This window comes from Limulus polyphemus, unplaced genomic scaffold (assembly GCF_000517525.1).
Source record: "Limulus polyphemus unplaced genomic scaffold, Limulus_polyphemus-2.1.2 Scaffold76958, whole genome shotgun sequence".
Lineage (NCBI taxonomy): Eukaryota > Metazoa > Arthropoda > Merostomata > Xiphosura > Limulidae > Limulus > Limulus polyphemus.
In genome coordinates, this window is record NW_013742554.1 from 1 (window position 1) to 14,114 (window position 14,114).

At 36.0% G+C, this 14,114-nt stretch overlaps 1 protein-coding gene across 2 annotated transcripts; it reads left to right on the forward strand.

The window, feature by feature from the left end:
* Positions 1–907: 907 nt before the first annotated feature.
* LOC106477678 (fibroblast growth factor receptor-like 1) lies at positions 908–10,714 on the forward strand. 2 transcript variants are annotated; one of them, XM_013938218.2, is made up of 5 exons: positions 908–1,188; positions 6,748–6,825; positions 7,849–7,967; positions 8,399–8,630; positions 9,800–10,714. In XM_013938218.2, the coding sequence occupies exons 1-5, from the start codon at positions 924–926 to the stop codon at positions 10,276–10,278; spliced, it is 1,173 nt and encodes a 390-aa protein (XP_013793672.2). In that variant the 5' UTR covers positions 908–923; the 3' UTR covers positions 10,279–10,714. The 2 variants fall into 2 exon arrangements, with proteins under 2 accessions (XP_013793672.2, XP_022236886.1); XM_022381178.1 differs by having other exon boundaries at positions 9,822–9,951.
* Positions 10,715–14,114: the final 3,400 nt, after the last annotated feature.

The following is a 14,114-nucleotide window of genomic DNA, read 5'->3' on the forward strand; positions in this document are numbered from 1 at the left end:
TTTTTTTTACTTAAGTTTTAAGTTTAAATAACTTTTAAATGTATATTTCCGTTCAGGTCTGACAAAAAAACAAATACCTCATTAATATATTTTGTGTTTCAGTTTTGTCTTTTGTTAAGCAGAAAGCTACGCAATGGGCTATTTATGCTGTGCCCACAACGGGTATCCAAACCTGGTTTTTAGCGTTATGGACCTTCAGACTTACCACGTAGCCACTGTAGGAGGATTCGTTTTGTGAGGGGGGACATCCTGTATGACCTGCTGTTGTAATTTCTTACGAACCATAGTTTTGAGAAGGCAAATAAAAAAAACGATCTCATTGTCATTTTGTATTGTAATTGTCTTCAAAACGTTTTTTTCCCCCCAGTGGCTGAGTTGTAAGTCCGAGTAAGTCTAGAAAACATACTCCTACCAAGATGGCGAGATGGCAGATTTAAAAGATTAATATCCTTGTTATTTTGTGTGCTAATTTTCTAGAAAACGTACTACTGCCAAGATGGCGAGATGGCAGATTTAAAAGATTAATATCCTTGTCATTTTGTGTGCTAATTTTCTAGAAAACGTACTCCTACCAAGATGGCGAGATGGCAGATTAAAAGATTAATCTCCTTGTCATTTTGTGTGCTAATTTTCTAGAAACATACTTCTACCAAGATGGCGAGATGGCAGATTTAAAAGATTGATCTCCTTGTCATTTTGTGTGCTAATTTTCTAGAAAACATACTTCTACCAAGATGGCGAGATGGCAGATTTAAATCGTCGTTGTACGTGATAATTTTCAACGAAATAATTTTCGGGATGGCACACCAAAATACTAATCATATTGTCATTTTGTATTACAATTTTTATAAAGCAAAATTTCGATATTTAAAGATCGTTAAGAAACAGTTTGTATATTTACAGGTCCTCCTATCTTATTGGACATGGCCAACTCCAAGGAACTCCGGGTGGAAGCTGGTTCTAAAGCTCTCCTTCCTTGTCCCGTGGACGGAGAGAAGGATCTGGTGTTCTTTGAGTGGTATAAGGATTATCAAATTTTAGATACTTTTGATGGACGTCGTTACCGGGTTTCTCGAAGCGGCACTCTGAAGATCAAGAATACTATCCCAGAGGACACTGGACAATACCTTTGTAAGGCTGTTAATGGCTTTGGCACTGTGGAAACTTCAATTACACTTATTGTATATGGTGAGAACTAAGTCCAATAATGAGTAGATTTTGTTGTTTTAAACCTGAGCGCCATCTTATGGGCTAAATGGACTAATTCAAAAGCACCAGACACCTACACAGCTACTCTTAACACAATAATGCGCTTTTAGCAAAAGTACAGAATATTTCCAGCGGCATATCGTGAGTTCAAACTTTGGACCTTATGATACGCAACCCGCTACGCTGAACACTAGGTTACGTCTTGCCTAATGGTCTCGCGAATATTTGTACAATCTGTTATCAATGAGGGTATTATGACGACTTATAAAATATATATATATATATCCAACAACAAATACTAGATCATAACCATTTGAAACACATCGAAAACTAAATCAATATTTTAAAATTAAATATAAGCTGTCGAAAGTTGACGGAGTATTAGGCCTAACACTTTTGATACAAATCACATTAGTATTAGGCCTAACACTTGTTATACAAATAACATTAGTATTGGGCCTAACACTTGTTATACAAATAACATTAGTATTGGGCCTGACACTTATTATACACATAACATTAGTATTAGACCTAACACTTGCTATACAAATAACATTAGTATTAGGCCTAACACTTGTTACACAAATCACATTAGTATTAGGCCTAACACTTGTGATACAAATAACATTAGTATTAGGCCTAACACTTGTTATACAAATAACATTGGTATTGGGCCTAACACTTGTTATACAAATAACATTAGTATTAGGCCTAACACTTGTGATACAAATAACATTAGTATTAGGCCTAACACTTGTGATACAAATAACATTAGTATTAGGCCTAACACTTGTGGTACAAATAACATTAGTATTAGGCCTAACACTTGTGATACAAATAACATTAGTATTAGGCCTAACACTTGTGATACAAATCACATTTCGATTTGCTTTAACCTCGTTCCTGTTAATTTGTCTATTATTTTGACATTCCTTAATTTTGTTTGATGCTTAAAAGTGGAGGAAAATCATGTTGCACTTTATTTAATTGAGATTTAGGGCTAAGTTACAAGAGCCCTGGTATTTAGCAAAAGGCCTCGTCGTCCTTAGAAATACAGGAGAATGGTGTTCTTGTTTATCATTTTGGAACAGAAAATAATAGATACAGAACAAAACGAGGATGTTTCTCAGAAAGCGAGCGACAGGTATTAGTAAATAATGTAATGCTTAAGAAGTACCCAGTTAATAGAGACTACAGCGTAGGGAGACTTCTAAAACCTATTTAATTTAAGTATAGCTCAGTGTTTGGCAATAATAGAAATGTAAAGGTATTATTTGTTCATTTGACTAACAAGCGCAAAGCACAAAGGTACACAATGGGCTATCTGTGCTGTGCCCACCATGGGTATCGAAACCCGGATTCTAGCGTTGTAAGTCCACAGACATACCGCTGTGCCACTGGGGGCGCTTGACTAACAAGCGCAAAGCACAAGGGTACACAATGGTCTATCTGTGCTGTGCCCACCACGGGTATCGAAATCAAATTTTTAGTGTTATAAGTCTTGAATCTTATCGCTGTGCTACTGGGGGGGGGGGACTCTTTTCCACGATTTTTGAAATACCCCATCTATATACTTCTATAGAACAAAGTACTATTTGAAAGGTGTTAATATAAGTACACAAACACAAACATTTTTTGTAAATTTGTTTGACGGTTTCATAGTGTGAGAGCTACTCTTCAGCCCGAAAATACAAGTTAAATTTATACGTTAAAAACGAAAAGAAGTATACTTAAAAATAAATAAATAAATAAGGCAAAAGATTCCAAACTGTTTAAAAATTAGATTATAAATTACAATAAAAGTCAAATTAAAATAAATTTATCTTTTCAAATTATCAAAAGTGTTAGATTTTCCTCGGGTTTGTGCAATTGCGCACCCCCCCCCCCCACCACCTACCAGTGGCTCAGCGGCATGTCTGCGAACTTATAACGCTAAAAACTGAGTTTCGATACTTGTGATAGGCACAGCACAGATAGCCCATCGCGTAGCTTTAATGCTTAACTACATAAAAAAAAAACAGTGCAAATAAAGTGAATACCCAAAGCCCTTTATAAAAATGAAATAACCTACTTCTGGCTATTCTCCTTCAATTCTGCATTCAGTTGCGAAATAATGAGACATTAATAATCATTACCTGTTTCATTTATTTCAACAAGCCCGGAATAGAAGTGAATAATAATAATAATAATAAAAGAACGATCCAGAAAGTTCATTAACCTTTCCTCAGTCAACATATCGTACAAATGTCGCCTTACTGTTACACGATTTAAAACCGGGTTTCATGTGACTGTTGTCTGAGATCATTTCTTTGACTGTACTTTTTTTTTTTACAAAGACTAAACACTTTTGCTTATTACGATAACAATTTACCCCCAACAGGTCTATCCATACACACAAAGTTGATTCCATCCTAGTGAAATATACAATCTTTGCTCCCTCCCCTTCGGTGACTTAGCGACAGGTCTGAAGACTAATAACGCTGAAAATCGGGTTTCGATACCAGCGGAGGGCACAACACAGATAGCCCATTGCGTAGCTTTGTAATTAACGACTCTATACTCCTTATTTTGAGGGCAGATTTTACCTTTGACCTTTAAATAAAGGTCTTAATACTCCTATAATCAATATTAAAGCTTAAGCGGATGGTGACGAAAGAAATCGTCTTTAAGTTGTCTCTTTCATATCTTAAAGGTGACGAAAGAAATCGTCTTTAAGTTGTCTCTTTCATATCTTAAAGGTGACGAAAGAAATCGTCTTTAAGTTGTCTCTTTCATATCTTAAAGGCGACTAATTAGTTTCAGTTTTAGCAACGTCAATACCTCTGTTTATAGCTTTTTTAAGGGATAAAGACATTCGAGTAAAAATATTTTACATTTAATCCTATTCATCTTTCTTAAATAGCCTCGGAGTCTGATATTAGAAAATGAAGCCTTTGCGATAAAAATAGATGAACATTTAATTTAGTATGCTCAGTATCAATGAGACGTCGTTGGTTTATAAGGAAACGTTTCTTTCTACCATTAAAGCTTCCTTTATTTTAATAACATCCAGAAAAGATAAAATATCAGTATTCATATCTCGTAAGTAAACTGAATAGAGTTCTTAATCTGGGGTTCGAGACATGATAAATATAAGTCATAATTATCAAAAAAACCGTATTTTATCAAATACTTTGGAGTCTGAACCATTATGAAGAGAACTTTTCGTCGGTGATACATGTGACAGCTAAACAAAATGCAAGTTAATTGGGTGGAATAAATACTTCAATAAGTGTCCAAAAGACGGAGCTTGCAATCTGAATTTAAAAAAATGCTATAGAAAATATATCGTACGAGTGTTTCACTGGTGACACACACAAGGGAAGCAGTGTGTTGACAGACCGGGCGTGGCCTTGTGGTTAACGTACCTGGACTGTAAATCCGCGGATTCGTGGTTCGTTTCACGTTTACGTAAAAAACACTTTCCACACCTTGGTGTTATTGGTGTGTAAGAAGACCCCCATTATTCAGTTAGCCCCAGCCTCGGCAAAGGTGCTATTGACTAGCTACCAGAACACATTCATGGATGGCCATGCGCAGATAACCCTTGTGTAGCTTTGCAAGTGAAGCATTTAAGGAATTTTATTGAAATTAACGACTTTTGTGACTCGTGAAAAGTCGAACCCGAACGACTGGCCTTCACTACAATAAACAACCAATTTAATGTTATTTTATTTTACTTATTTCCGTATGTAAGTATGTTTGTTTTTCGCTACGATCTTATGCATTTTTTTTAGTTATAAAACTTAGATAGTTACTTTTAGAAAAAGTTTAATATTTTTGACAATTTTAAGAAGGAATCAAATTTTTTTTAAATCCTCAGATATTTAGAAAGTCCATTTTTAATATAATTACTAAATATTTTATTCTTTCTATTACGTATTTTCCTGAGCCATCCTACCTCTTCGTTTTTCTTCTTCTTTCTTTTTTACTATCCTCATTGATCAGCAATCTAAGTTTTACAAATTCAGTTCAACTCCTGAGGATTACCAAGGCTTTTTCGTGATCGTCATGACAAAAATAAAATAAACCTTGGCAAGTTTAAGAAAAAGAAAAACTTTTGAGACTTTTTTTTTCCTTTTAAGGAAAATGTTTCTTTGTTAGGAGGGTATTGTTATATTGTATTGTTTACTAGATGGCGCATGAATCGCTAATTAATATATTTTATTAGCTGTTTTTATTGTAACAATTGAAAAATAAGACGTAGAACAAGTACACGCTAAAAGACATAATATTTAAAGTTATAAACCAATCTTTATAATGATGCTTATCACCTTGTTTCTTGTTGTTGAAATACGGCGTATTAAAATGAAACAAGAGTGTAACTAACGCCACCCGGTGGCTCAGCTAAAAATCAAGTTTCGGTATTCAGAGCATAGATAGTTTATCGTGCGCTTAATAACAAACAAATTTGACAAACAATAAAATGGTAAAAAAAAGATGTACATGCAAGAAAACGTTGTTTATTTAGAGGGGAACATACTACCCGTTGCATGCTCTCCAAAATATACAACTTTATTATGAATATACATAGTTGTTTACCATTTTACTGTTTATTATATTAGCATAATGTGCTTCCGTGCACAAGAAAACGTAACTAATGCCACCTATAGGTCTAAATTGAAACAATAAAGAGCGCTTCTAAATTTTTTGTATGTATTACCACTTGAATGCACTGACTCTGATAGTGACACATATAAGTCCATATTTCTTTAATTATTTCACGTGTATTCTATGATATCAATCACTTACTAGAAAATCAGCATTAAATAAATAAATAATATTATCAGAAGTATTATTATTATTATCTATTATCTCAGTGAGTCGTATCACGTGTTGTGGGTATTTTTTTAAATATTTCAAACTTTCTACCAATGTACATAGCTTGCTGAAACCAACTCGTCAATAATGTTTACTTGGAGATCAAAAACTTGAAACAAGAGGTTGTTTGCAACATTATTTTCTCTTGTTCGGGGGTTATATATATATTATTTTTTTCTTATGGTGAAATAAAACGTAAAATTGATATTTGTTCGACACTATTCAACCGTTCCTGTTTTTTTTTTAATGTCTTCAATCTTGCAATGTACACAAAGTACAAATGTTTTCGTATAGCAAAGCATAGTTTATGCTGACAATATTGTGGCGTTGTTATAAAAAGCAGGATGTAAAACAAACTCAACAAGAAGTGGCGTTTCAGACGTCGAAAGCAGAGAAAACATCAGTAATCAATAGGCCTAAAATTTGTGACAGAAATTACGTAACTTACAGGTGCTCCTCCCCCTTTCACTTTCATCCCAATTTGTCATAGGTGGGTAAAAATATAATTTTAGATCTGTATTTTGCCTCCTAAAAGTCTCTGCCCAAGAGGCCCTCAAGAAGTGCTTTACTTGCTCATTCAATTCCTGCACAGATAAATATACAAATAGGTTTGCCATTACAGTTTAAGTCAGGACTACACGGAATCGAACTTGGTAACATATATTTTGGATTTTTCAGAAGCTGACAAGAAACCACCAAAGGAAGACTGGCTAAAAAGACCTAACTCCAGTTTGAAGACTAAGACCTTACCTCAAGGTGAGTACGTCGATTGTGATGTAACAAAATTACGTCATACATTATTGTTCGTTCTACTCACGATGTAACAATAAACAATTATTGACTGGTTATGAGAGAAACATATGATTTGTTTGCCGAAGTTACTAGTCAATAATTGGTTTATTCTAGCCCCTCCCCCTTTCTGTTTTTAGTTTTACCATATAGTATATTTAACCTACAACCCCCGGGACTACACGCAACTCTTACATATATCCATATCATTATTATTGTTGCAATTATACACGAAGATGATAAATCAGAATCACGTGCTTGAATTTCATTTTTCATCACTAATTTCAGTTATGATTTCAAATATGTTAAACAAAACAGTTTCCTAGTTCCACGCCTCTTATCTGTTTTAGCAAACTGTAAGATCGAAGAAATATAAGCCAAATTTGTTTCACGTGCCTTTTTATTAGTTTTTCTCCCCCTCTAGCCTCCCAGTGGCACAACGGTATGTCTGCGGACTTACAACACGAGGGTTTCGATACCCGTGGTGGGCAGAGCACAGATAGCCCATTGTGTAACTTTACTTGAAAATTGCTATTAGCATGAAGGGATTCGATCAAAATACTAATTTAAATTCAGATTTTGGAAATTTCCAAATTTGAGCTTCTATATAGGTGGTTAAAGTGCAATTAGGACAGATTTTACAAGAAAAAAAAGAGTGACCTGAACACGTAAGAGGTCATTCAAAATACTGTCTGATTATGTTTTATTAATTACTGTTTTCAGTGAATTTTAATGAGGAATTTAAGAGCAAAATAAATAATATTTTTTTTCTCTATGGAACTCGAAATGATTCAGATTTTTGTTCTTTAGAAATCAATGAAAAAAAACACACAAAGTAATACTCCACTTTATTACCCTTTTATAGGTAGACATTTTGGTTAACAATGAATACGAGATGATAATGACATTTTGGTTAACAATGAATACGAGATGATAATGACATTTTGGTTAACAATGAATACGAGATGATAACGTTTTGGTGTATTTCAGGTGCAAAAGCGAGTAAGCCAGAGTTGGCGGGAAATCACCCAATTAACACAACAGTAGAATATGGAAGAACAGCAACATTCCAGTGTCGTGTCAGGAGTCAAATGACTCCACACATCCAGGTGAGTTTCACTGGCTTTATCCGCACATTTGTACAACAGTCCAGGCAAGTTGACTCCCCGTCGTGTCAGGAGTCAAATGACTCCGCACATCCAGGTGAGTTTCACTGGCTTTATCCGCACATCTGTAGAACAGTCCAGGTAAGTTGACTCCCCCCGTATCTACACACCATTAAATGTAAAGTGACTTCACACATCATGAGAGTAGTACACATTGTCAGCACATTTACACACCATTACATGTAAAGTGACTACACACACATCATGAGAGTAGTACACATTGTCAACACATTTACACACCATTAAATGCCAAGTGACTTCACATCTTAATTAAAACATACAACATTACAGATTGAGTACCCAACTTTTCAGAAACTGTTTAAGGATGTTTTAATGATCAAGTAACTAAGTACTTATATATCTACTGTTTCTAGTGGCTGAAGAAAATATACGAGACCGACGCCAACAGTAAGAACGTCGTAAAGATCAACGGGCAATATTTCCAGGTTCTGACGTCATCAGAGGTCAGTAAGAAACCAGACGGGCTTTTTCTGCATAAGCTACAGATTCCGGCAGCGCGAGAGTCAGACACTGGACAATATTTGTGTCTGGGAGCTAACACTCTAGGATATAGCTACAGATCTGCCTTTCTCACGGTCATGCCAAGTAAGTACTTTTCACTTAATGAACTCCTCTTTTCGCGATTCCCTTTGAGTGGCCAAGAAATACGAACTGCATCCTAATTGAAAATAGTTAAAAATAGACTTAAAATTTTGTTAGTGATTCGTGACGCACTAACTTAACCGGTAATTTTAGGGTTAAAGAGAACCTAATTACAGTTACAAAGAAAAGGGTTACCATGCCAACGTATTGAAGGATGGAATATATGAAATTATATTAACGTTCGCAACTAGAAAAATAATAATTAAGGAACACTTATCGGGAATCATTGAAGCAACGGTAGAGAGTGCGAGACTGAAGTTAACACTAATAGGGAAACATTGAAGTAACGGTATAGAGTGCGAGACTGAAGTTAACACTAATAGAGAAACATTGAAGTAACGGTATAGAGCACGAGACTGAATTTAACACTAATAGGGAAACATTGAAGTAACGGTATAGAGTGCGAGACTGAAGTTAACACTAATAGGGAATCATTGAAGTAACGGTATAGAGCACGAGACTGAAGTTAACACTAATAGGGAAACATTGAAGCAACGGTATAGAGTGCGAGACTGAAGTTAACACTAATAGAGAAACATTGAAGTAACTGTATAGAGCACGAGACTGAAGTTAACACTAATAGGGAATCATTGAAGCAATGGTATAGAGTGCGAGACTGAAGCTGACACTAATAGGGAAACATTGAAGCAATGGTATAGAGCACGAGACTGAAGTTAAAGTTAGATAAGTTGAGTTTCTCACAACCGACTGGGTCAGTGTTTCCCCAGACTGTGTGATTATAATTAGGCCTACTTTTGTTTTGGATTAAAAGGCTTTGAAAATTACCCTGTGAACGTATGAGTTGCTATGATGCTTTGGTTGCTATGTTGTTTGATTGCTATGATGCTTTGATTGCTATGTTGTTTTGGTTGCTAAGATGCTTTGGTTTCTCTGTTGTTTTGGTTACCATGATAATTTGGTTGCTATGATGCTTTGGTTGCTATGTTGTTTTGGTTGCTATGATGTGTTGTTACCAAGACGATTCGGTTGCTATGTTGTTTTAGGTGCTGTTTGAGGTTGCATACACACACATTTTCCAACAAAGTTAGGCAGTCATGTGACATAAGTTTGGGGAAACTTTGTTGTTGTTTTTTTTTCTACTCTACGTATAGAGCCAAAGTCTTATAATCTCAGGAAAGAAGAAAAGAATGAATGGACCAACAAACCCGATGTCTTGCTAATTTCCCTACCAATTACCATGGGGGTGGCGATTGGTGGATTTTTGTTGTTGCTGGTCGCGTGCCATCGTCTAAGATCACTGAAAACGACAAAAGAGAAAAGTTCTGGCGGAAAATCAAGAGACAATATTATTCCTATCCAGCAGCAGTCGTCCGACTCTGAGATTGAGGTGTCACGTCGCTTGTGTAACGGTGCTGCTAAGCTGGTTACTCCTGACCATTGGTCTTCAAAAGGTCATAACACAAAGTACCAGGATGTGAAACTGACCACATTCTCCGAAGGAGCACCACACGTGGTTCCGACTGAAGCTGTCGTCAGAGGGGAGTCGGTGATGACGAGATTATACAGTAATCCTTTTGCATCCCTCCCATTTGATGAAGAGGTCGTTTACGTTCCCATAGATACCGTATGAATAAAACGCGAAACAAACTTCACTGAAGGTAACGGCCTCTATTGGAATATTTCAAAACCTTTTGAGCGGCAGTGAGATGACTTACAAGTGATGAACACGCTTTATTCACGTAACATTATCAGCTTGAGTGTGTATTTCATTGTGTGGAAAATATAACAAATTCATCTTCCCATTTGAAACCTACGAAACAAACCCAAGATTCGGCCCTATTGATTTGTGACGTCACAAAACCTGATTGATTGCATTCCCGCACTTCTATTGGAGGAGAACTGACATTTCGTTTATATAAGCTACGCTTTTTTTCCACAACAGGGATCGAACCTCCAGTTTTAGCCTTGTAAGCCCATAACGCTGAGACAACCAGTATATTGCTTTTATTCACTATATTAATAAATCGGGAAGTAATTCTAAATAAAAACTCCATAAACAGTAGTGTGCAATGCATTACTTAGTTACTTTACAGACACCTTTTTAAACAATGCATTACTTAGTTACTTTACAGACACCTTTTTAAACAATGCATTACTTAGTTACTTTACAGACACCTTTTTAAACAATGCATTACTTAGTTACTTTACAGACACTTTTTTAAACAATGCATTACTTAGTTACTTTACAGACACCTTTTTAAACAATGCATTACTTAGTTACTTTACAGACACCTTTTTTAACAATGCATTACTTAGTTACTTTACAGACACCTTTTTATAACTTCTTACAACATTTCTTTCTCGGAAACAAAAAATTCCCGTTTTTGTCGTCAGAAATGCAACCGTTTTAGCTCTTGTTTATTAACTTAGCTTTCACTGTGTCGACAAAGCACAAAGATTCCAACATTATGTACGTTTGGAGTCTCACCGCTGACGTAACGTATTTGTTAGTGAGATCCGTAGACAGCAGTGAGCATCATACCAGTTAGTAAACGCCCGATATTTACTGACAGTTATCAATCGCTCTACGTCAAAACTTTCATCGCCGTTAAAGATATATTTCGTGTACAAAAACGTTCACGTCACAACAGTGGTATACAACTACATACACTGACTAGGACAACATCTGGAACATCGTGATTTTAATCGATGTTTTGAGTAAAAGAATGAGAGTTGACTGTGGAAAGACCGAGGCGTTTTTTTTTTAGATTTTTTTTTAGAAACACGTTCTTGAGACCGCCTGATTGATGGCTTTACTGCGAGATCTTTGGGCAGGATAAATAGTAGACAAACGTCGTTTAATGTTGTGCTTTGATTGTTTTGTTTTTATAAACTGAACAATAAGGCACTCTGAAATACCTCATTGTTGTGCTTTGGTTGTTTCTACATTGAACAATAAGGCATTCTCAAATATCTCATTGTTGTGCCTTGGTTGATTTGTTTTTATACATTGAACAATAAGGCTTCTATACTGAGGCCTTCTTCAAGTGAAATTCAAAGTTGTTAGCTGTGTAGCGATTTTTTATTGGTTAGAAAGGTCCCTTGACAGAGTTTCTCCCCGCGCTAACCAATGTTTCGACGTCAGAAGAAGGGCTCAGTAAAGAAGCCGAAACGTCGTCCTGCTCTACAAACCGACAAGAGCATTCCATTAAAGCCAACTCCTTTGTCATCTATAGCCTTGCAACAACAAACCTTATGTTTTCAGTACATTTTATTTCTTGGTTGTTTTGTTTTTATAAATTGAACAATAAGGCATTCTGAAATACCTCATTCTGAAATACCTCATTGTTGTGGCCTTATTGTTCAACGTATAAAAACAAAACAACCAAAGCACAACAATGAGGTATTTCAGAATGCCGTATTGTTCAACGTATAAAAACAAAACAACCAAAGCACAACAATGAGACATCTCAGGATGTCTTATTGTTTCCTCTGATAATCTGACCGGAGTAAACGTAGTTCAGTTGACTGGAAACAGAATATCAGAATAAGTTCTGGTGTTCTGATTCTTCTCAGAGGTTATTAAAAATGTGATAATTAACCGATTTTATACAAAAGCAAAGATACTCCTTTTAGACAGAAATCCCTTCAGAGTTTAAAAAAAAACGTTTTGTGTCTTCATATATATTTTCATCGTTTCAAAAGGGGGCCAAAGGCCGCTTGGAGGGGGTCACCTGTTTTAACGTCTCGCACCACTATACAGTAATGTGTTGTCTGTCAGTCAACCAGTAGACACTAAAATAACGTCATATAAGGGACGTCTAACGTTACAGTTTGTAGTGTCGTGTCCTTACATTCCTAGGTCAAAATACGACATTGTCACGACCAATGACCTTACATTCTTAGGTTAAAATATGACATTTTCACGACCGATGACCTTACCCAGCATGGATATTTCTAGATGTCCTCACAACACTCAGCAATAACGTCGGCTGAAAAAAACAAAAAAAAAACGGCGAGAGTAGGAGGAAGGGGGGGGGTTAATAAAGAAATTCAAATTATTTTCGGTTAGTTATTATATTTTGAGTGTGTTCTTTCCCCAAGTATTCTCTGCTCGCGCCTCTCCCTAACCGTAGTTAGCCATCATTGCACAGTTTAAGCAGGTTTACAAAAACTACAATTGAGAACTGAGATGAATAAAATAATGATTACATTTTCTTAAATTCAAATGTAATAATTCTACAGTGTTTCGTGTAAATCAACTCCACCCCCACCCCCCTCTTTTAATCGTCTTTTAAATCGCAGAGTTTCATACCCACCCTTCTCTTTTCACATTATTACTGACCGGTTGCGCTTGGTTTGATGAAGCAACAATATTCAGGAAAGCTGCTTCTTCTTCTGGCCGATTGCGCTCGGGGGTAATGACATCCTTAAAATAATATTATCCATTCTACCCGATTGCTTTCGGTTTATGTATCCTCGTTGTTTTAACTGTATACTTTTTTTGCACTGAATGGATCTTACTCGACTATTGGCCCCATAATTGTGTACATAATAGTGAACGTCATTAATATCTAGGAACTCAACGCGCTTGCTTTCACTGGCTAGGTTTCTATGTGCTAATCATTGGTTCAATGACATGCGAGACTCGAGAAATCTAACATTCGATGCATTTTAGTGAAACATAAGTTTTCGGAGCCCGAACTAATTACACGGGTGAAGAAAAAGAGAGAGAGAGAGCACGCGCCGTGTTTCCTCGAGCTTGGTTCGCGGAGGCTGTACTGTTCTGTTAAAAGATGTCTCATTCTCAAAGATTCTCTGTAGAATCTTCACCCCCACCACTGATTGACGTGCTTTATTTAACCAGGAAGAAAATCAACATTTCTAATACGATGATATGATTCATCGCGACTAAACTGTGATTCTTCAGGCTGCTGACCTGCGGCTTCTTTGTGAACTAGACTGTTCTATCAATCAATATGAGATGAGGAGTAATAAAACCAAAATAAAGAGTAACAATTGTTTTTTTGTTGTTTTTTTTGACGTTCGTATGTCACGTTGTGTTGTAGCCTACAGAGTGCATAATTTTTCTCGTGATTCACTAAAATGACATCATAAGTCGTAACGACGTCATATTTTAACCTAGAAATGTAAGGACATAAGTCGTAACGATGTCATATTGTAACCTGAGAATGTAAGGTCATTGGTTCGTGACAATATCATATTTTAACCTAGGAATGTAAGAACATAGGTCCTAACGATGTCATATTGTAACCTAAGAATGTAAGGGCATAGGTCGTAACGATGTCATATTTTAACCTAAGAATGTAAGGACATAAGTCGTAACGATGTCATATTGTAACCTAAGAATGTAAGAACATAGGTTGTAACGATGTCATATTGTAACCTAGGAATGTAAAGACATAGGTCGTGACAATGTCATATTTTAACCTATGAATGTAAGGG